The 23,196-nt window shown below is 39.5% G+C and overlaps 1 protein-coding gene across 3 annotated transcripts in view; it reads left to right on the forward strand.

The window, feature by feature from the left end:
- KIAA1958 (KIAA1958 ortholog) overlaps positions 1 to 23,196 on the forward strand; it is a 178,069-nt gene that overhangs the window by 75,177 nt on the left and 79,696 nt on the right. For all 3 annotated transcript variants that reach the window (XM_030817627.1, XM_030817628.1, XM_030817630.1), the window contains exon 2: positions 9,498 to 10,692. In XM_030817627.1, coding sequence (XP_030673487.1) covers positions 9,522 to 10,692 — 1,171 coding nt within the window. In that variant the 5' untranslated portion in view covers positions 9,498 to 9,521. The remainder of the gene's footprint in view (positions 1 to 9,497; positions 10,693 to 23,196) is intronic.

Consider the following 23,196-nt stretch of genomic DNA (forward strand, 5'->3'; position numbering starts at 1 on the left):
ACTTGAGACAGTATCTTCCTACTATTATAATACCAGTGGCCATGTAATATGAATAAGAGCATGGGCTCTAGAGTAAGACTTAGGTTCAAATATTGGCTCTGCCATTTACTTTGTGCAAGTGACTTATTTATTTATAAAATGAGGATAATAATTTAACTAATTTAGTCAAATTAGAATTATTGATAGTAATTAGGATTCTTGGTGTGATGAGTCCTAACAGTGCTTGGCAAATAAGAATTGTCTAAAAAATATTAGCTTTAGTTGTAATTATTGTTGTATTATTGTTCTACTGAGACCTAATGATTAATTTTGGGTTTAATGGTAGAAAGTCTGATTTGATATATAATGTGCTTCTGATTTTGGCTTTCATAATATAAATGCTAATATATAGAATGTCTACTTGCCTAAGTTCATAGCTTTGCTAACATTGTGTATTATACTTAACCTAAACCCTACCAGCTAGAACCCCTTGAATTTCAGGGTTTTTTGTTTTTGTAGAAACGGGGTCTTACTGCCTAGGCTAGTCTCAAACCCCTGGGCTCAAATTATCCTCTTTCCTTGGCCTCCCAAAGTGCTGGGATTACAGGCATGAGCCACTGCACCTGGCCTGAATTTCAGTTTTTAATCAAGTGTCACTTGATAACTCTGTAAGTATCTTATCCAATCATTGCCCATGTCAGATATGGGGAAGTGCCACCTGAAGTTATTTTTTAATTCTTGAAAATGTAGAAGCAGCATTGTTTTTCAGCATAGAGATTATCATTGACTGCTGATGGGAATCAGTGGATTTTAAAAACTTTATTCTCAGAATTTTAAAAATACCTTGATTGTCTTATTGTTGATTTCAATTTGTATGAAACTTACAATATATTGAAGTAGAGTGATAACTATTCTTTTGACTCAATATATTTAATTGCCTTAATATATCAGCTAATTATGCTCTCAAAACTACTAGTCAACATGGTTGCCAGGTTGAAATATATTAATAGTAATTCTGGAAAAATGTTTTCATTTTATGGTACTCAAAGTTTAAAGAGCCTCTCCATGAGATTGGCAATGGATTTAAGACTATAATAAAAGCAACTTAATGTTTACTACCTTTTGATTATTTATTTATTTTTTTTTTGAGACGGAGTCTCGCTCTGTTGCCCAGGCTGGAGTGCAGTGGCGCAATCTCGGCTCACTGCAAGCTCCGCCTCCCGGGTTCACGTTATTCTCCTGCCTCGCCTCCCGTGTAGCTGGGACTACAGGCGCCCGCCACCGCGCCCAGCTAATTTTTTGTGTTTTTAGTAGAGACGGGGTTTCACCGTATTAGCCAGGGTGGTCTCTATCTCCTGACCTCGTGATCTGCCTGTCTTGGCCTCCCAAAGTGCTGGGATTACAGGCATGAGCCACCGTGCCTAGCCTATCTTTTGATTCTAAAGGTTAGTGAATATTAATAAAATTAAATGTATAATCTTTGATAAAATTTATAATTTTATCCACCTGGTCTTTTATTTTCACAATAACATTTTGTTATTATAGCTATGAGGGCCTTCAGCAAAGGTACTATTTTACTATTGTATAGTAGCTTCTACCTGGTTAATAGGTTCTTTAGAGTTCTACACGCCTTTACAATTTGGTGCCTTGATTCTGCCACATTTTTACATTTTTAAACTATTCCAACATCTTCATCCAAATGTTGTGCCATAAATTCATGCCTGTAGTCCCAGCTACTCGGGAGGCTAAGGCAGGGTAATTGCTTGAGCCTGGGTGTTCAAGAACATAGTGAACTGCATTTCAGCCTGGGCAGCAGAGCGAGACCCTGCCTCAAAAAAATACTGTGCCATAATGTATATGATTTTCTATGAACATGTAGTATTTATTTCAACTCCTTTTCTTTTCTCATTGCCCTACGACACTTAAAAGTAGTATATTACTCCATCATCACATTATGTTATTTTTATGATGTCAAATCAGGAGGACTTTTGTTTTAAAATTATTAGTGCAAAAGAGAAATGTTTTATTTATATGTGCTAGGATGAATACAGCATGAACAGGTTTTCTAACAAATTGGAAGTTGAGTGATGTCACTTAAGGTGATTATGGGCCCTGATGTGAGGCAAAGAGGTGTTGAAATTACATGGCAGTACATGGATATATGATTATTTAGATGATTAATAATATGCTCATATTAATTATTTTGTATTATGATAAAAATGAAAAGTGGTAAAAACATTATGACATAGAATTAAGGACCTTCCAAGAATTTGTTTGTGGAATCTAATCTGAGTAACAATTGTACCGGAGTATGGTGCAGAGTAAATGAAGGATTATACTCTAAGGTGTCAAAAACCAGGGAGGAATGTATTATTTTGTGTGTATTAATTAGTAATTGAGTTGAGCTATATGTAACAACAACTCCCCAGCTCCCTAAGACAGGGTGAAGCAAAACAAAACAAACAAAAATAAGAGAAAACTCCAACAACAGTGGCTTAAACAAGATCAGGAGTGTATCTTTCCCTTATGAATAATAAGGATTCCTGAAGCAGGCAGTTCAGAGCTGATGTCGTGGCTCAAGGGCGTCACCAGGGAACCAAGCTCCTTCTTAATATTCTCTGCCATTCCTAAGTTCTTCTTTATGCTCCCAGGAGGCCTCTGTAGCTCCAGTCATCCTATCTTTTTCCACTTGGAAAGAAAGGGAAAGAACTAAGGGGAAAAGGTAAAAACCAGACAAATCTGTGTTTCAAGGGCTTTTCCAAAACCCCACCCAGTAACTTCCATTTGGGAGCTGATCATAATCCGGAAAGAAACAACCACGAGCACCATAATCCCGAATAAAAATCCCTAAAGTCTAAAATCCTGAAAATCAATCCTGAAAGATCAAAATCCCGAAAATACAGGCCGGGTGCAGTGGCTCACACCTGTAATCCCAGCTCTTTGGGAGGCTGAAGCGGGCGGATCACGAGGTCAGGAGATGGAGACCGTCCTGGCTAACACGGTGAAACCCCGTCTTTACTGAAAATACAAAAAATTAGCCGGGCGTGATCGCGGGCGCCTGTAGTCCCAGCTACTTGGGAGGCTGAAGCAGGAGAATGGCGTGAATCCGTGAGGCGGAGGTTGCAGTGAGCCGAGATTGTGCCACTGCACTCCAGCCTGGGTGACAGAGCGAGAATCTGTCTCAAAAAAAAAAAAAAAAAAAAAAATCCCGAAAATACAATTCTGGAAAACATTTAAAAGATACTTATTTTACATTTTTAAAATTTTTATTTTTATTTGAGAAACATAAAAACACAGCAGAACACTTCATAGGTCACTTTATAACATAAAATAGGCAATATTAGCATACAAATTTTTGCAAACAGAAACACTCAGGTATACTAATGACAGTTTCATGGGTATAACAGTTATGAGCAGATGAACCATATAGAGAAATAGCTTTTACAACTGAGGTCATCTGAAATATTGTGACAGACAGCCTAAGTCTTTTGATGAGATCCATCAAAACCGTGACGGGTCACCACTGCATATGCAGTTACCCAAAGAGCTAAGGTCTTGAGAAATTTTATTTTTCACAAATGCAGATGTATGAAAAGGACATCTCTTCATTTATTAAGGACATTTCAGTGCTTTTATGTACACGCACGGTGCTTACATACAAAGTCAGCATTGTGGTAATGTACCTTTTTGGAGTCAAATTTGCAGAAAGTACATAAAATAAATTAGAACTCTGTAAGTCTTCCCAATGTTTATACCTCCAGTTTTGGAAATGATAAGATGAAATACATAGCACAGCACATTGTAAGATAAATAGTGCTTGGCCTAGCATGGTGGCTCAAGCCTGAAATCCCAGCACTTTGGGAGGCTGAGGTAGATTGCTTGAGCTCAGGAGTTCCAGACCAGCCTGGACAACATGGCAAAACCCCATCTCTACAAACAAAAACTTTAATACAAAAATTAGCCAGGTGTGGTGGTGTGCACCTGTGGTCCCAGCTACTAGGGAGGCTGAGGTAGGAGGGTTACTGGAGCCCGGCGGGCAGAGGTTACAGTGAGCTGTGATCTCACCACTGCACTCCAGCCTGGGCAACAGAGCAAGACCCTGTCTCAAAAAAAAAAAAAAAATAGGGCTGCCAATTTAAGAGTAGGAAAACTAAAAAAAAAAAATTGACATATGACAATGTGTGTTACAGGGATGTATTATGGCAGTTGCATGGAGGTAGTCTGTAAGAACTGGCTGACTTTCATGATCATTAACTGTATTTTGAAGTCTTGCATCTTGATGAATAGCTGCTTTTTTTCTTTTCAGACATGGCTCTCGTTGGAGAAAATGTTCACGTTCCTTCTATATGTGGTACTGTTCTTTTTGAAATTCTTGTATGATTCCATATGCAACAACATGAGCATTGCCTATTAAATTTCCCCGTTTTCCATGCCATGCTTCTGTGTTGTGAGTAGGTAGAAATCCATTCTACGTGTACTCATACACAGACCACAAATTTGGCAGAAGCAATACTGGTGATGAAACAGCAACACCATTGCATTAAGTGTCTTCTTATCCTATTGTGCACATAATTATTTTTGAACTAGTCAGTACTTTGCTGGCTTCTTCAGGCAGTATGGCTTTAATTCATTAAAAGCTTCTGGAATGTCATCTGCTGAAAGGAATGCCAGTGCAGGCAAATGACGCATTTAACTGAAGTTTGTATCATTGCCATATCATTGTAGCCAATCTGCTCACCTGAATTTCCTGCCAAATGCATTAGGCTGAATGGGAAACACAAACTTTATTGGTAACAGTTTGAAATTCACTTTTAGAATTCTTTTTTTTTTTTTTGAGATGAGTTTCGCTCTTGTCGCCCAGGCTGGTGGGCAATGGCATGATCTTGACTCACTGCAACCTCTGCCTCCCGGGTTCAACCACCTCAGCCTCCCGAGTAGCTGGGATCACAGGTGTGTGCCTCCGTACCTGACTAATTTTTTTTGTATTTTAAGTAGAGACGGGGTTTCACCACATTGGCCAGGCTGGTCTCAAATTCCTGACCTCAAGTGATCTGCCCACTTCGGCCCCTCAAAGTGCTGGGATTACAGGTGTGAGCCACTGCACCTGGCCCAAATAAGCATTTATTAAGTGCTTTACTTTTTCTTGTCATTAATACATAATTGAGTGGATAAGTTCCAGAATTTTCAGATCTAACAGGGACATGAATTGTATATAGTTGATAAACAGTGGGAATGATTTTGAAAGTGCAATTTATTAGCTAACGTGAAGCATGTGCTAGTTCTTCTGTGTTAGATTTAGTGGTAAATATAAGAAATCTGTCTTCTTTGACATTGAAATCACTAATCAAGAATAGTTCACCATTTAATGTTTTTCGTTTGTTTGTTTTTTAACACTGAGGAGCCTCAATATCAACAAGTATCTTTGGTTCAGAAGGTCACTGAGCTTGTTGAATTCTTTTTATTTTCTGCTGAAGGGCGTTTTTTGAATGGAAGCATGGTGCCATACGTGAAGGGGCAAAAGTCTTACACAATTGAATAATTTGGCTGGGGAGATTTCTTGCACTTTTGGCCTGTGTTTTCACTTCTGTGATCTTTGAAACGCTGCACTTGTATCTGGAGGGTGATTGTGGTCTACAGATTTTGTAAGTATATGCTATCCATCTGAAAGTCTGCTTATTGCTTGGCTGCTGCAGTTAAGCAATTTTCTGCTTGTGCAGCACCAATAATAATTAGCTTTTAAACTTTTATCTTTCACCATTTAGTAACCTTGTATATTTAACTTATCACAGCCGTTTTGCAAGGGAACATTTTGTAGTCTCTTTTGTTGTGTTGTAAGGAATACAGTAAGAAGGAATGATACTTGGCTTTGCCAGTACCAAATCTGTATTAGTCAAGCCTCTCCAGAGAGAACTAATAGAATATGCATATGTACATGAGAGGGGATTTATTGGGGGAATTGGCTTGTGAGATTATGTGGCTGAGAAGTCTTTTTTTTTTTTCTTTTTTTGGGACGGAGTCTCGCTCTGTCACCCAGGCTGGAGTGCAGTGGTGCAATCTCGGCTCACTGCAAGCTCCGCCTCCCGGGTTCACGCCATTCTCCTGCCTCAGCCTCTCCCAGTAGCTGGGACTACAGGCGCCCGCCACCACGCCCGGCTAATTTTTTTGTATTTTTTTTTTTTTTTTAGTAGAGACGGGGTTTCACTGTGGTCTCGATCTCCTGACCTCGTGATCCGCCCGCCTCGGCCTCCCAAAGTGCTGGGATTACAAGCGTGAGCCACCGCGCCCGGCCTGTGGCTGAGAAGTCTTACAACAGGCTGTCTGCTAGCTGGAGACCCTGGGATGCTGATATAGTGGTTCAGTCCAAATCCAAAGGCCTCAGAACCAGGGAAGCTGATGATGTGACTCTCAGCCTGAGGCTGAAAGGCCAGGACCTGGGAACTGCTGGCGTAAGTCCCAGAGTCCAAAGGCTGGAGGCCTCCGGTTCTGATGTCCAAGGCAGCGAAAGAGAAGCCTGTGCTAGCTCTCAAAGAGAGAACAATTCACCTTCTGTATTTGTTCTCTCTGGGGCCCCAGCTGATTAGATGGTGCCCGCCAACATTCAGGTGAGATCTTCACATAATCCACTCAGACTCACACACTAATCTCTCCTGGAAACACCCTTACAGACACACCCCCAAATAATGCTTTATTAGGTTTCTAAGTCTTCCTTAATCCAGTCAAATTGACACCTGAATTTAAGTCCACAAGTTCACCCCATGTCAGTTTATCGCTCATATGCATTTCCTTAAACCATACTTAATTTCCAAATAAAGATAATAACAAGGTAATAGTTCCACCTAACATGATGTAGCTATCCTATGATTGTGATTTTGGGGATGTTAGACCTTAGGGATTTTGATCTTTCAGGATTTCAACATTTGGAACTATGGCGTTCAGAATTTTGTCTTTCAGGATTATGATCCAAACCCCTTCCATTTACGTGTCCTTGGCCATGACTGTGTCATAGGGCCACCCTTGCTCCAGGGGAAGCTGGGAAAAATATTTTAGTGAACACATTGCTACCTCAACAAATTTGGACTCTCTGTGAGGACTAAGAGAGAATGGACACTGGGTAGGCAAAATAGCAATCTCTGCCACACCAATTAAATATTAATAGCTATGTTAAGTTCAAAACAGACTGGGGTGCAGTAGTAGCTCATGCCTGTAATCCCTGAGCTTTGGGAGGCTGAGACAGGAGAATTGCTTGAGCCCAGTTCTAGACCAGCTTGGGCAACCTAGGGATATCCCTGTCCCTACAAAAAATAAAAATTAGAAAAAAAAAAAAAAGAAGTTCAGAACAAACACACAAACCAATCTATGTCTTTTTTTCCCAACATTTCTATTTTAACCAAAGTTATATGAAAGGAACATAAATAAGTCTGAATTTCTAGAGTATGAAGGAAATGTAAGATCATGTAGTCCTGGCATTTTAGGCTTAGAGATAATTAGTGCCTTGTCTGCGACCACAGGGAGCAGTTCCAGGCTTGGGATTTCACCTTCCTGACTCCCACGCCAGTCACTGTTCTTTCCGTTTTCTTGGCTGCTTCATGAACTCTGGGAGCTCATCTGTCACTCTTCTGCATATACAGGGTGGCTGGGTTTGGGTTACATTATCTGGGAGAAAACTGTCTAATCCCTTGAATGATTACAATAAAAGTGATCTGAGGAAAATTTATGTGTCTTACTTGAGAGAGTCTTATATGTTCACTTTGTAAGTGTTGATGGTGCTGGCAGTATGTAAACATTCATTCATTCTTCATTCATTTATTCTACAACGACTGCATACTACACAATAGGTTATAATGTCCCAAGAACAGGACCATGCCTTTTGAATTTCCATATCCCCAAGTAGGTCCTCGCTGAGGAGTGAATAATTAAGTCATAGTTTCTGCCTTCAGGAAATTCTTAGGTCTGAGAGACAGACAAGCAAATCAATGATAATAGTACAGCAAAGGCAAATCCCTTGAGATGATACAGGCATGGGTGAAGGGAAGCTAAATAAATCTGAGCAGAAAGGGGGTCTGGAAAGATGCCAATAGGAGGTAGCCCCAGGTTCAGTTTTGAAGGGGCTGGCCAGGTGAGGAAAGAGAAGGGCAGCATATCAAGCGAAAGAATGAGTTTCTCACCAGTAGGGGGTTTAGAGAAGAGGGGACCACAAGAAGTATGGGAAGAGGCCATGGTTGTAAGAAATGAGGCTTGAGAGGAGAGGTGGCTGTGGCCACATCAGCAGAGACCTTAATAGTGTGTTAAAGGATTTGAACTTACCTAATCTCCCTGACAGGGTGCCATGGAGTCAGGGCAGGGAATGGCTCAGGTGTCTGTCCACTTTGGTGTAACCACCTGACATTGTGGTTAGACCATGATGCCTGAGTGCAGAGCACCAGCGAGGCACCTCTTGTCACCCACAGCTGCAGATGGCCAGGGCCGACAAAATCACACACAAAGATTCCTGTGCCTCCCTGCCCAGTGTTCCCAGGACCCCCCTCTTGGCTGAGCCTTACTAACCTTTCCAGCCCCTTGCAGACTCCACATGTCCCCTTTCACTTTCCTACCCATCATGTTGTCCTCACTCTTCAGGGACTCCTGACAAGGGCTTCTTTTTGTCTCCTGCCTAATAAGGAATGATTTGCTTCTATTTGGTAGTTGGTTATGCTTGGCTTTACGAGACCCTCAGATGGTAGAAAACACCAGACGTACTTTGTAACCACTAATGGTGGGATGAAAGGCAATATTTCAGGAATTGCAGACAGCCAGGAGACAGGAAGCCTGGGCCTAAGAGTGGTTAGAGCAGGGCCTCCCGCTTCCCCATCCTTGCTTCTTTGGCCTACAGCCTTCCCCTCCAGCAGGTCTCCTCCCAGTCCGTTCTCCCTTCTCTGCTTTTCTTTCCCACTTCTCAAATCGAGCCCCTCATCCTCTCCTTGGACTCCCAGTTGCGTTGTCTTCTGGTGCCCAGTAGAGGACTGGCTTGCTTTCTCTGACCTCCGTCCTAAGATGGATCTAAACCTCCTTTGTTGGCTCTGCCTCTAGTAGTGAAGTTTCTGATGACAAAGGGTGTCATTGGAGCTGCATCCTCTTGGTTAATGCAAGTAATAGACATAATTTTATTATCGAGGGACCATCCGAACCTCTCTGTCGGTGACTTTGGAAGTAAAATGTACCATGGAAAAGCTCATCTCTTTATTGCTTGTTTCTCTTTTTCTTTCTCTCCTTTTTTCCCCCCTTAGGCAGGAATTATTGTAACAATAAAGAAAACTAACAAAATTTTTCTCCAAGTCCCACACCATAAGTCATCAGCTGTTTTTACTTTTCTTGATATTCTCTTCCAGTCCCTGCTCATCTACAGCGACCTTAACTAGATTCAGTTTTGAAGTGTATTTCTTTTTTATGCCAAATGATCATATTTGGAACAAACTGAAGTAATTGAGCTATAGGATTATCTTGGGTAATAATGGCTTCTTCTTTTGATTATTTCCCTTTAGGAGTGACGCTGCTGATCCTGTAACATGGAGGATTGTCTTCATACCTCATCTGAGAATCTGTCCAAATTGGTCAGCTGGGCCCACAGCCATGGGACTATTTGCAGCCTCATTCCAAACCTGAAACACTTGCTTTCTGAAGGTTCCCATGGGAACCTGACAGCAATGTGGGGCTGTAGTGCTGGTCATGCTTATCACTGGCCACTAACAGCTACTTGCAGAGCTGGGTCCCAAGAGAGGGTCTGTTTCCAGGATAACAGAAGTTTTAACTCTGATAGTCCCAGTATAATCGGGGTGCCCTCTGAGACACAGACTAGCCCTGTTGAAAGGTACCCTGGAAGACCAGTGAAAGCAAAGCTAGACTGTAACCGGACCAGAGACTCTTGTGACTTCTCCTATTGTAGTGAGCCCTCTGAACTGGATGAAACTGTTGAAGAATATGAAGATGAGAACACCCTGTTTGACATGGTTTGTGAGTCTTCTGTTACAGATGAGGATAGTGACTTTGAACCCCAAACTCAAAGGCCTCAAAGCATTGCTCGCAAAAGACCTGGGGTAGTCCCATCTTCCCTCCATTCAAGCTCCCAGGCGCAGATGGTTGACGAATGCAGCAATGATGTCATCATCAAGAAAATCAAACAAGAAATCCCCGAAGATTATTACATTGTGGCAAATGCAGAACTGACAGGAGGAGTAGATGGACCAGCTCTGTCCTTGACACAGATGGCAAAACCCAAGCCTCAGACTCACGCTGGTCCCTCCTGTGTAGGGTCTGCTAAACTGATTCCCCATGTCACATCTGCCATCAGCACGGAGCTAGACCCACACGGTATGTCTGCATCCCCCTCTGTGATCTCCAGACCAATTGTCCAGAAGACTGCTAGGGTATCTCTGGCTTCACCAAACAGAGGACCCCCTGGTACACATGGCACCAACCAACAGGTGGCCATGCAAATGCCTGTGAGCACATCCCATCCTAACAAACAGATCAGTATCCCCTTGTCTGCCCTGCAGCTGCCTGGACAGGATGAGCAAGTTGCCTCTGAAGAGTTCCTGTCCCATCTGCCCAGCCAGGTCTCCTCCTGTGAGGTAGCCCTTTCTCCCTCAGTTAACACAGAGCCAGAAGTGAGTTCCAGTCAGCAGCAGCCCCCAGTCGCTCCAGCCATAACCACTGAGGCCACAGCACAGTGCATACCAGGTATGGCACATGAGGCGACAGCGAGTCCCTCATCCACGCACGCCAGAATTCTGCGCCGTCAGCACTTCTAAAACCATTCACTCAGTTTGCTAGAATTCAGTCCTTTGTTAGTCATAGAAAGATAGAAACAATGACTTTGTTATATCCAGGTGATACTGTAAAGGAAATTAATAAGAATTAAGGCCATATCTAGTTGACGTACCTTTGGGCTGAGAGGACAGCTGTAAGATTGTTCTGTTGATATTGCAGCGTTAGATTTAAGGTTGATACCTGTCAGTTGAATTTTTATATAGTAAAGTTATTTTTGAAAGTTTTAGAAATACGCTTCTCTATCAGTAGCAAGGTGTTTAGTTGCTGTTTGAAGCCAAAATAAGTTGGGTAAGGCATATCATGACAATAGACCTAATGCTTTTCCTATTATTTATTTGACTGAGCCAACTTGACATTGCTATTCGTTTTAGTTGGTGTGGTAGTTAATAAGTTTTTTAAAAAGCAATAGGCATTTCTAAAAGAGGTATTTGATCTTTTCTCTTAAAATTTAAAAGAATATGGAAACTTGCATTTCTGGAATCTGTGAGCCTAACTGGAATGGATTGAGAGGAGAATGAAATAATTGTACGAGGCCCCTGCACCTGTAATTCTAACATTCTAATGTTCTTTAATTCTGACATTCAATATTTATTTAATCTGGGCCATTAGTATATAAAGGGGTTGGATCTCATGCTTTTGGCTTCATGACTCAATTCTAGTAGGCTAGAATAGAAACATGGACAAGGATGAACAAACGTGCAGAAATGTGTGGCATGTTTTAGTATATTTCAGCCCTTCTCAGAAATGTTGTGTATTTTGGGAAAAGCTTCCTAGAAGCCTGAGGCACCTGTGCCTTCATCCTGAAACTTCCTTGGATTAAGTTGCTTTACAAACTTTTTTTTTTCCAATTTTAGTATCAACTTTAAGATTCCCAAATAAGACCTTTCATTTATGATTTTTTTGAAGATATAGTCATGGTGTTATTAAGAAGATATTCACTGAAAATATTTATATCCTAATTGAAGATTATGCTTTTCAGTTTATTCACTTTTCTCTTTTTTTAAATAATAGTTTTACTGAGATACCGTTCACATATCATAAAATTCACTCTTTTAAAGTGTACAATTTGGCCGGGCGCTCACGCCTGTAATCCCAGCACTTTGGGAGGCCAAGGCGGGCGGATCATGAGATCAGGAGATCGAGACCATCCTGGATAACACGGTGAAACCCCGTCTCTACTACAAAATACAAAACAATAAAGTGTACAATTCAATGGGTTTTGGTATATTCATAGAGTAGTACAACTATCACTATTATCTAATTTCAAAATATTTTCATCACCCCAAAAAGAAATCCCATACCCATTAACAGTCACTTTTTCCCTCCTAGTTCCTGGCAACCACTAATCTGCCTTCTGTCTATGGATTTTCCTGTTCTATATGTTTCATATACATGGAATCATCTGTTATGTGGTCTTTTGTGACCACCCTCTTACACTTAGCATAATGTTTTCAAGGTTAATCCATGTTGTAGCATTTCTTTCCTTTTTATTGCCAAATAATATTTTATTGTATGACTATACCGTATTTTATTTTTCCTTTCATCAGTTGATGGACATTGGGGTTGTGTTCATATTTTGGCTATTATGAATACTGCTGCTGTGAAGATTTGTGAACAGGTTTTTGTGTGGGTGTGTATATTTATCTTGCTTGGGTAACTACCTAGGAGTGGAATTGCTGGGTCCTGTGGTAACTTTGTATTTAACTTTTTGAGGAGCTGCCAAATGTTTTCCCAAGCAGTTCCATCATTGTACAGCCTCACTAGTAATCTATAAAGGTTCTTATTGCTCCACATTGTCACCAACACTTGTTATTTTTCATGTTTAAAAAAATAATAAATATCTTATTGGGTGTGTGAAGTAGTATCTTATTGGGGTTTTGATTTGCATTACCCTAATGACTAATGGTACTGAGATTTTTTTCATGTGCTTAGCCATTTGTGTATTTTCTTTTGAGAAATATCTACTCAAATCTTTTGCCCATTTTAAAATTGCCTTCTTATTGGTGAGTTTTTGGAGTTCTTTATGTATGCTGAATATGAGATCCTTATCAGGTATATAATTTGCAAATATTTTCTCCCATCTCATGGATTGTCTTTTTCTTTCTTTTAAAAAATACTTTATTGAATTATACTTTGATCACTGAATAACAATGTGGTCCTTGACTAATCTCATCATGAGACAAAATGTTATCTTTATTAGGCTGGTGAAAGTCTTTGTTCTAGGAAATCTGACTCGATATATGTAGGATATAAGTAGTACCTTTGCACTTAAATAGTTATGAACCTAGTTCTAACTAGGTTAGAAGTACCTTTAACTAGGTTAGTAGCACCTCTAACTAGGTTAGTAGTACCTTTGCACATAAATAGTTATGAACCTAGTTCTAGTTTATTTATTTATTTGAACTCTCCTGCCTTTTTTTTTTTTTTTTTTTTTTTTTCATTTAAATAGGGTAGAATTCAGAAATATATTTTGCCAAGTGGTCCAGTGTACTCAGTTTGGTGAGAGTATTAGTTGTGTTGCATACCTTTTCACTAATCCCTGCAAAGCAAGATGCAAGACTTTTCTGCATCTGCCTTGTGGATAGCAAATGAGGCACTGAGGCACTTTGCTAAACCATATATGAATATATTACTGTCTCATTATTTTGGGAAAGAAATTCAGCCTATTTGAAAAAAAAATACGAATCCATTTATTATTGTGTATATTACATTCTCTTAGGTTTTTTTCTTCCCTCGTGGAAATTGCACTTCTTATGTTAGTTATAAAAAGCTGGCATGGCCAAGGAGAGCACATAATATATACAATCATAAATTGTGATTTGGCTTTACTCTCAGAGGAGTATTAGTTTGGCTTGGAGGTGAACCTTTAAGAAAAACAGTATGAAGACTGGTCATGACAATTTTCCAAGGATGGTCCTCATGTTTTGATCCATTGTTCTCGGGAAGGGTATCATATTGCTAAGATGTCATTAGCTTTAGAGAAATACTATTTGAACTGGAAACAGCAGTGGGACAAATAAAAATCAGACTCAAATTTTTCTTTTGAGTAAACTGTATAAAGTTAACATAAAATTTACTTTTTACTTTAGTACCTAACTAGATTCTGTGTTCTAAAGTTTTCTTTATGTGTTTGTGTTTGCATGTTTATTTATAGTAGATAATCTTTCTAAACATAGATTTTAAAAAATTTAGAATCTAGCACACCCAGATGTATGTGAATGACTTTGTTACAGATGGACCTTACGCAGTTAATATGTAAAGCATACTTGGGACTAAGCAAAGAGGGTCAGGTTCTTTTAAAATGGATGCTTTGTACTGAGTATCAGATCATTGCAGAAATACTGCATATCTTTAGATAATATTTTTAAAATAAATAATTTGACAAATGACTATTGAATCAGCCAGAAACAAAGAGAAATTGTTCCATTTTGTTTGGTTTTACTGTTGCCATTTAAATTTGATTCCCATAGTGGAAAATCATCCCTACTTCTGTTCAGAGCTGAACTCATAAAATTATGAAATGTTAATCAAGGTATAGATAAAATCATTAATTTTCATGTCAATCCTGCCATACTGCTCAATCCAAATCTTAGCAAACAATGAGTAAAGAGGGCATCTATTATTAGAAGAATTATTGACTACCTACTAGTAACTTGGATTCCATTAATTTTTGAGGTTTTATGTAAATTTGGGGCATTTGTCATAATGACATTTAAATCTCTGTCGCATCATAAGTTAGGGTTTTATGTGTATATTGTATTTCTTCCATATACTTACATACACATAGCTTCTTTTATGATTTTATGCAAGGATCCCTTTTATTAATCAGCTTTTTTCCCAGAAGTTCTGTGGTATAAGCAATCCATTTTTGCCTATCAGATTTGTGTGTATATATATTTTTTCTTTTAAAAATATATATATTTATCTTTTTCTAATAGATTCATATGGGTTCTGCATATATTAGAAATAGTAACTCATAATCTCTCATGTATATTGGAAATACATTTCCCAAGTATCTCATAGTCTCTCATGTATATTGGAAATACATTTCTCACTTTACCATTAGCTTTTAATTTTGTTGATGACCTTTTTTGAGGTATGAATTTTCTTAATTTTTATGAAGGCAATTCTTTCAACATCTGTCAGTCAATCTTTTCTGTCTTTGGTATTTTGCTTAGGAAGTCCTTTCCTTACATTGGGATCACATAAATATTTCTCTGTATTTCCCTCTTGTTCTTTTATGGTTTTCTTTCTCTCTCCTCTCCTCTCCCTTTCTTTTTTTAACATTAGACTTTACAGTTAGAATACCTTTTGGGGTAGAACCTCATGTTACTGTTTTTGCAGATAGATGTTTCAGCTTCATTTGTTGAATAATTCTCATTCTCCACTGAATTGATTCAGATACCACATTTTTGTTTATTATTGGGTCTCTTTCTTGTTTTCAGTTCTGTTTTTATTGATCTTTTTATTTTTTCTTATGATTTTTACTGTTTGAGTATTTGTATAAAGTTATGGTGATTGTATTTTATACAAAAAATGCATTCAGAAAGAGAAATGTAGTCTAAATCATTTAATATGCTTTTTGAAAAATTACTCATGTAAAATTGAGTTCAGTGAGCTTTTTAAAATTGATTAAGGTGTATATTACTGCCAGTTATTTGGTCTGTGTTGACATAATAGATAATGGTTTCTCTTGTCAGAAGCAAAAAATTTGAGTTGAAATAAGTTAAAGGAGAGAATTAACTGCCTTATAGTCCAAGGACAGATTTTCATACCAGCTTTCACCCAGGCTGAGACAGCATCAAGTTTCCCTCTTGCCATTTGCCACCTTGCCTTCCTCCCTATTAGATTCACCTGTTATACTTGATCCCTGCGTGGACCCAAGATGGTTGTGCTGCTGGTTTCTTGTCTAGCAGTAGACAGAACCTGTGTCACAGCATTCCCAGTCACCCCTAAACCACTCATAGGGGAATCAGGCCCCCAACCTGGAAATGGTATTGAGACCAAGCCTACACAAACTACATAGCTGAGTGTGAGCATGGGGTGGAAGTATTCTTCCAAGAACATCCTAGGTATGATTCTTGAGAGGGGCAGTAAACCAGAGATTCCTACTACTGTTTATGGGAGGTTTGTTTTGTTTTCTTTTGAGCATTTAGTTTTTTTTATGTGGGCAGATAGGAAGAGTTGTTACGTGTTTTATTTAAAGGCAGTGTATATTGGAGAAGTGTTCTAAGTGTGGAAATATGTATAAATATGTGTGCTTGTGTATACATACATATATATGTATATATATACATAGACACTTATTTTATATATTTCTTTATTCCATGAGTAATATATGCCTCTTCTGACAAGGAGAAACAAGACTAACTGGGCACAGTGGCTCATGCCTGTAATCCCAACACTTTGGGAGGCCAAGGCGAGTGGATCACCTGAGGTCAGGAGTTCAAGACCAGCCTGGCCAACATAGTGAAACCCCCATCTCTACTTAAAATACAAAAATTAGCCCAGCGTGGTGGCGGGCACCTGTAGTCCCAGCTACTCGGGAGGCTGAGGCAGGAGAATTGCCTGAACCCAGGAGGCAGAGGTTGCAGTGAGCCAAGATTGTGCCACTGCACTCCAGCCTGGGCTACAGAGCAAGACTCCATCTCAAAAAAAAAAAAAAAAAAAGAAACAAGACTAAAATTTATTTTCTTAGCCATTTCTTAACCTTTTCCTGTAGTGTCCTGAAGGAAGAGCTGAGACAAATTTTTGAAAAATAGGAGAGACAGCTTTTTATTTTTTGCCATCATTTTCTTCCTTATCACAAAGCGGGTACATATCTGAAGATTGATATGGCAGGCAGCTCTGGGCTGAGAGAGCGGAGCCTGGCCACCCGGAGCTTAGAGTCTGATGTGTTTATTTATTTTAATTTTTTTCTCAGATCTTTTAGAGATGAATAGAATCAGATGTATTTGAGTTGATTCCTTACTCTTTGCCTTTTGCTGGCCTTATGACCTTAGCTGCGTCATTTGACTTCTCTGAAACTCAGTTCCCTCATTTGTAAAGTAATGCTAATGTCTGCCTGTCAGGGTTATTGTGAGGACCAAATGCAAAAATATAGGTAAAGCACTAAAGAGAGTACCTGACATATGATAAACATTCAATAAATGGATAATAGCCACCTTTATTAATATTTTTATTTTCATCATCATCATTATCATTAGATTGTGCTCAATACTGTGTGAGAAGTGAAGTGGATTCTGGTTTCATGTAGTTACACCCATTTGTCTACTAAAATATGGTCCGTGGACCAGTATCACCGTCAGCATTACCTGGGGGAGCACATTAGAAATGCAGAGTTTCAGGAGGCCACGAGGAAAGACCAAAAACGCTGTGTCTGCCCAGCCTCCCCCAAGCCCTCAGTGCCCAGGGCCAGATCTGGGTGCAGGAACGGAGATTAATAGGAAAGTCTAGAGCCTTATTTCCCTCACTCATCCAAGAAGCGAACCTTGGAACTGATCTTTGGGGGGAATCTTCCCCAGATGTAGGAAGTCATACACTAAAGGGGAAGGGAAGGAACACTGAACCCTGCTCACAGGCCTGATACCTTTCAACACTAGTTATCCCATTTAACCTCTGTCACAATCCTGTTAGGAACTGGAGAGCTGAGATCTCAGAGAATGTGCAGCCACCCAAGAACACCACCAAGGTGAGGTGAAGGGACTCACTGGAAGCCTTGGTTTTCTTGGTCATGTCTGAGATCAGACCAGACTCAACTCTTCCCTGACATGCTAGTCCTGGGGGATGCATTCGGCCCACCTCTCGTTGCCACCTTTCCCCACTGTCAGTGCCACATACCCATGAATGCAAACTCACTACAGTTGAGCAGCCCTATTATCTCATTAGGGAAGCTTCACCACTCCAGCGCTGGGAAGGCATAGGCACTGGTTTCAAGTCTACAGACAGTATCAGGCTTAGGAAAGGAAAGGCGTGGCAGTCACACTGTCACATTTTTTGCTTATTACTTAAGTAGTAAAGAGTTGGGATAACACAACAGGTAACTGTAGTCAATAATAACTTAATTGTACATTTTTAAATGACTAGAGGCATATAATTGGATTGTCTGTAACAAAGGACAAATGCTTGAGGGGCTGAAAACCCCATTCTCTGTGATGTGATTATTACACATTGCATGCCTGTATCAAAACATCTCGTGTAACCCATAAATATATACACCTACTATGTACCCACAGAAATTAAAAATTAAAATTAAAAAAAAAATAGTTGTTAGGCCAAGGGACCAAGAGAAAGCAGAGAGAGTGGAATATGAATGGCCGTAAGAGTGACTTGTTCTCACCTGCTCGATGATTCGGCAGCTCAGGGAAACATAGACATCTCTGAAGACCTAAGCTGTGTCTCGGGACACTTTCAGATCTTACTCGCCATCCACATGTGGGATCTAGAGGACAAAGGACTGTATCCTTTAGAGGATCAGATAGAGTGGCATAGTCCAAAGAACAGCTCTTATTTCAACTAAAGGGAGGAGAAACAGCAATAGCCCTGAAAAAACAGACAGACAAAAAAACCGAATCCATAACCAAAGATGACAGCTTCTGTTCGGTACCCACTAGTGCTGTGGAATGAGTTCCCATGCCTCCTATGAAGGGCAGAGGGAAGGATTCAGTGACATTGGACATGGCTGTCACTGAAGCAGCACATACAGTATTCTCTGGCATTGGCAGGGAATTGAATGAATGTTTATTGAATGAATCTCTCCGAAAAAGAAAAAAGAAATGCAGAATCTCAGGCTCCACAAAATCAGAATCTGCATTTAAAAAGATCTCCAGGTGACTTTGTATGTGCATTAGAGCTTGAGAAGCAGTGATCTAGGAAATTCAGGATTACAGGCTACATTGTCATTTCATCTGGCCACCCAGTAATGTTGAGCACTATTCCTATCTATGTGAGAGAATTCTCTCCTTTGTGCATCTGTACCTCCCCATAGAAGAAGCCAGAAACTTGCTTTCCAGGTTTACATTTCAGCAAGGGCAGTCCTGTGACCTTAGGCTTTGCCAGTCAAATGCATCCACATCAGACTGGGGGAGCACGGGGATGCAAATTAAAACAACAAGCTACTATCTTACTCCCATCAGAAAGGCAAAAAGTATTAATTTTAACTATCCCAAGTGTTATTGAAGGTATGAGAAAATGGGGACATACTGGTGGAAATATAAATTGGTACAACTACTTTGGCGAGCAATTTACAATATCTAATAAAATTTAAAGTGTGTGTATCATACAACCTTGGAATTCAATTTTTAAATGCCTGTCTTAGAAAGACTTTCTCGTAGTATATAAAAGATATGTACAGGGGTCTAGAGTGCAACTTCTTGATAACAGGAGAAAAAAATCAGTTAACCTTAGTGTCTATCAATAGAGAAACAGATAAATACATTGTGATATATGTTTCAGTGGAAAGATGAATCAGCCAGATGTACATTTATTAATGTGGATAAATCTTGGAAGACAAAGTTGCAGAATATTATTATATATTAGAATAATACCATACCTGTTTAAAGCACCTGAACATTATGATGTGGTGTGTGTTAGACACACACACTTAATTAAACATGGACTGGAAGGAGATACTCCAGATACACAGTAGTGGTTTTCTTTGAGGAGTGGGTGATGGAAACAGGTACATTGGAAACTTAAACTGTATCTATAATTTTTAAAAATATGTGTGTAATTTATATAGCAAAATGTGAACATTTATTAAATCTAAGTGGTGGGCACTCAGCACTCTGGGAGCCTGAGGTGGGAGGATCACTTGAGCCCGGGAGTTCAAGGCTGCAGTGAGCTATGATTATGCCACTGCACACCAGCCTAAGCAACAGCAAGACCCAGTCTCTTAAAAAAAAAACTCTGAGTGATGGGAACATGAGTTTATGTTAACAGGAGGCAACCTTAGCACAATGCTTCAGGGTTGAACTTTTCACACAACAGCCTGGATTCATAACCCAGCCCTGCCCCCTTCTTTTCTGGGTGACTTTGGCAAGTTACTTAACCTTTTTGTGGCTTAGTTTTCTCATCTGTAAGATAAAGATGATAATAAAGCAATCCTATAGGGTTGAGATATATATATATATATATATATATATATAAAGTTGAGCGATACAAAGCCCTCTAGTTCATGGTAAACATACTCTAGCTGGTATTCCGTATACTTTTTTGAATGTTTAAAAATGTGATTACTTTTAAAAATAGATCATGAAGCATAAATAAAATTTATTGTGGAATATTTACGAAGGCATTATAACATTATTGCTATTACTGAATATGGAGTATTTTTGTTAGAAAGCAAACGTTACTACCACTGTCTTCTAGTATATTTGTTTATGGACAAGGAATTTGAGAATTATCCTCACAAATTTTAACACTATGGGTTTTCTCCTTATGATTGTGATGGGATGCTGTCATGGGAAAGTTTCTTTAAAGCTCTTCTGTTGGAATAAGTAAAAAACACAAAAATAAAATGTCTGTTATCTGTGCAGTACTTTTATTCCAGGATCAACATTGCCTGAGTTCCACGAAGTGAGAGGTTATTTCCTTTATTTTACTGATGGAAATGACACACAAAGAAGGTAGATGGTTTGGTTGAAGTTATGACAGGTGAGAAGGGAACCTGGCCCCCTCCTTGTGAACCGAGAGGGACAGGGTTGGTGACCTGCACGCACCGTGCTCCCTGCCCCTGCCTTTGCCTGCGTTGGTACGGGAGTAGTCTAAACTGCCGACTGCTTCCCCTTCCTCTCCTTTTATGTCACATCATGCCCATCACTTATCCAAAGTTGAGACTGCTAGGTTATATCCTAAAGAGGTCATTTATTTTTAAAATGAGAAGCAAAAAGGACCTAGAGTTTAACAGAAGGATTGACTGTTTGAGGATCAGGGAGACATGTCTCTTAGTCTTTTTTCTATTAAGTATCTGCACAAGTCACTTGCACTTCAGTTTATCAGACCTGTTTTCAGGATCAACTGTGTGACAAGCACTGTGCTAGACTGGTGGAGATAAAAAGAAAAATATTGAATTTCCTGCCTCGAGGATATCATTGTTTATAAAGGAAGCAGCCAAACCAACAACTTCAACTTCAAGTATATAAGAAGGAGGTGTATAAAATATAGCTGAAGATATATGAAGAGTGGTTGACTCAGCCTCAGGGAACACATGGAAGGATATTTCAGGTAGAAGGAATAACGTGAGCAAAGATGTTAGAGAAGCAAGGAGTTGACTGTAGCTTGAGAATATATCTCACTGGGGCCAGGAGAGTTGCTGCTGGAAAGATGGGCTGGAAAGCCACCTGTGAAAGGCTGTGCATATGATGTCACAGTGTCCTCCGTGGGGCTCAGGGGGACACAGTTCATTATCTTAGAAGATCACACTGATAGTATTAGGGAAGTAGAGGCTGGTACAGGAGGGCTGTTTTATAGGGTGACAGTAATCCAGGTGGGAGATGGCAATAAGTGCTCACATGAGATAACAGTGAAGGCATTGGAGAGGAGGAGACAGACAGGTGTTTCAGGAGTTAAAATACAGAACTTGGTGACCTGTGTTTGGCCTCTTAGAGTCTCTGTTGTCACCCACATATTCCCTGTCTAAAGGCACAACACTGTTTTAAGTAATACTGAAAGGTCTTCAGAGCACAGAGATCTGCAGTGAAGTCATATTGTTAAGTCCTCTATATGTAGGATAAAGCAGTTTGAAGAGTTCTGAAGCATGTAATGTTCATCCATTCATCCATCAAATACTCATTGGAAGCCTACGAAGTGCCAAGTTGAGGTTAGGTACTTTGGATACAGCAACAAACAGAGAAAAAACATGGTTCCTGTTCCATGCTGCCTACGTTCTAATGAAAGAAAGATATCTCAAACATCCCTAGTTTAAAAACAAAACTTTTAAATATTTCCAGAACCGAGATGCTGTTAATCAAATTGTGAATGATTTTGTAAGACTAAATTGGTTGCCTTTAGATAACACATTTATCAAGGATGATATATGAATAACAGTGGTTAAATGAACAATTAAGACACTGTGATAAATGAGAGGCAAGTCTTTCTTAGGTGGAAATTAAAAGTGTAGAGGCTAACCCATTCCATGTCACAATTTATTCGAAACACTTTCTACTCAGCTAAAAATAACAAGCCTAGCTGTATTAAAATTGTAATATTGCTTATTTTTATGGACTAGTGACCTTCTTTAAGAACTAAACATAAAATTGTTTACTAGTATCTGAAAGGCAAAAGTAGAAAAGCAAATTGCTCTGTGTTGTACAAATGCGTACTTTACTGAGAAATTATGTTTCAATAGCTTTTTTAAATGCTTGCAAATCCTATTTTAGTATGATTTGTATTAATATTTCACAAAAAAATCTTCCCAATTGGCTTTTTATTTCTTCAAGGGCATTTTCATATTATACCAATGAAATAAAAACTATGTTATTCAGATGTATTTAAAGTTTGCCTGTGTATGATTGAGACTTCCAAATATGCGAAATATACCTAAATGCAGCAATCTAGCAAATAGCGATAAACCTCAGAATATAATTTCCTTTCAATGAATTGGATTTGACTAAGACTGCGAGGATGCCAGGAACCACTTCAGAACTGAAGAGGTGTTGACCTTTCTAGCTTGGTATGCATTCCTTGAGGTCTGAAAAGAGGAAATAATGTACAACCTCAGGTCAAACAAGTCAGTGTCAGGGCACTGAGGCCTTAGCTCCAGCATCCCATTAACTCAAATGTTATTCCCGTGTCTGTTTTCATAGCAAAGCAGCAGCCCCCTTCTCCCCACAGGTAGAGCTGCCTGACCATCTTGGGTCTCAGCAGGAGTGAGTAGAATGCAGGTGATCCACTTCATTTTAGGTCCAGCAATAGCTTCTCTTTCAGTATAGATCTTATTTATGTAACTAATGGCTTGTGTCCCCAAAAGAGTGTATTGGAACCAGAAGTATTTTTATTTTATTATTCTTTTTTTTGAGACAGTCTCACACTGTCTCCCAGACTGGAGTGCAGTGGCGCAATCTCGACTCACTGCAACCCCCGCCTCCCAGGTTCAAGCAATTCTCATACCTCAGCCTCCTAAGTAGGTGGGATTACAGGCAAGCGCCACAATGCCTGGCTAATTTTTGTATTTTAAGTAGAGACGTGGTCTCACCACGTTGGCCAGGCTGGTCTCGAACTTCTGACCTCAAGTGATCCACCCGCTTTGGCCCCCCAAAGTGCTGGGATTACAGGCACGAGCTACTGCGCCCGGCCCAGAAGTATTTTTAGAGCATGGCAAAAATGAAAAAAATATGCTTTATGGCTTCAAGGCTATTTTATGCTTTCTTTAGGTAAGAACAGTGATCAGATTTATAATCAAGTAAATCTGATATA

This window comes from Nomascus leucogenys, chromosome 8 (genome assembly GCF_006542625.1).
Source record: "Nomascus leucogenys isolate Asia chromosome 8, Asia_NLE_v1, whole genome shotgun sequence".
NCBI lineage: Eukaryota > Metazoa > Chordata > Mammalia > Primates > Hylobatidae > Nomascus > Nomascus leucogenys.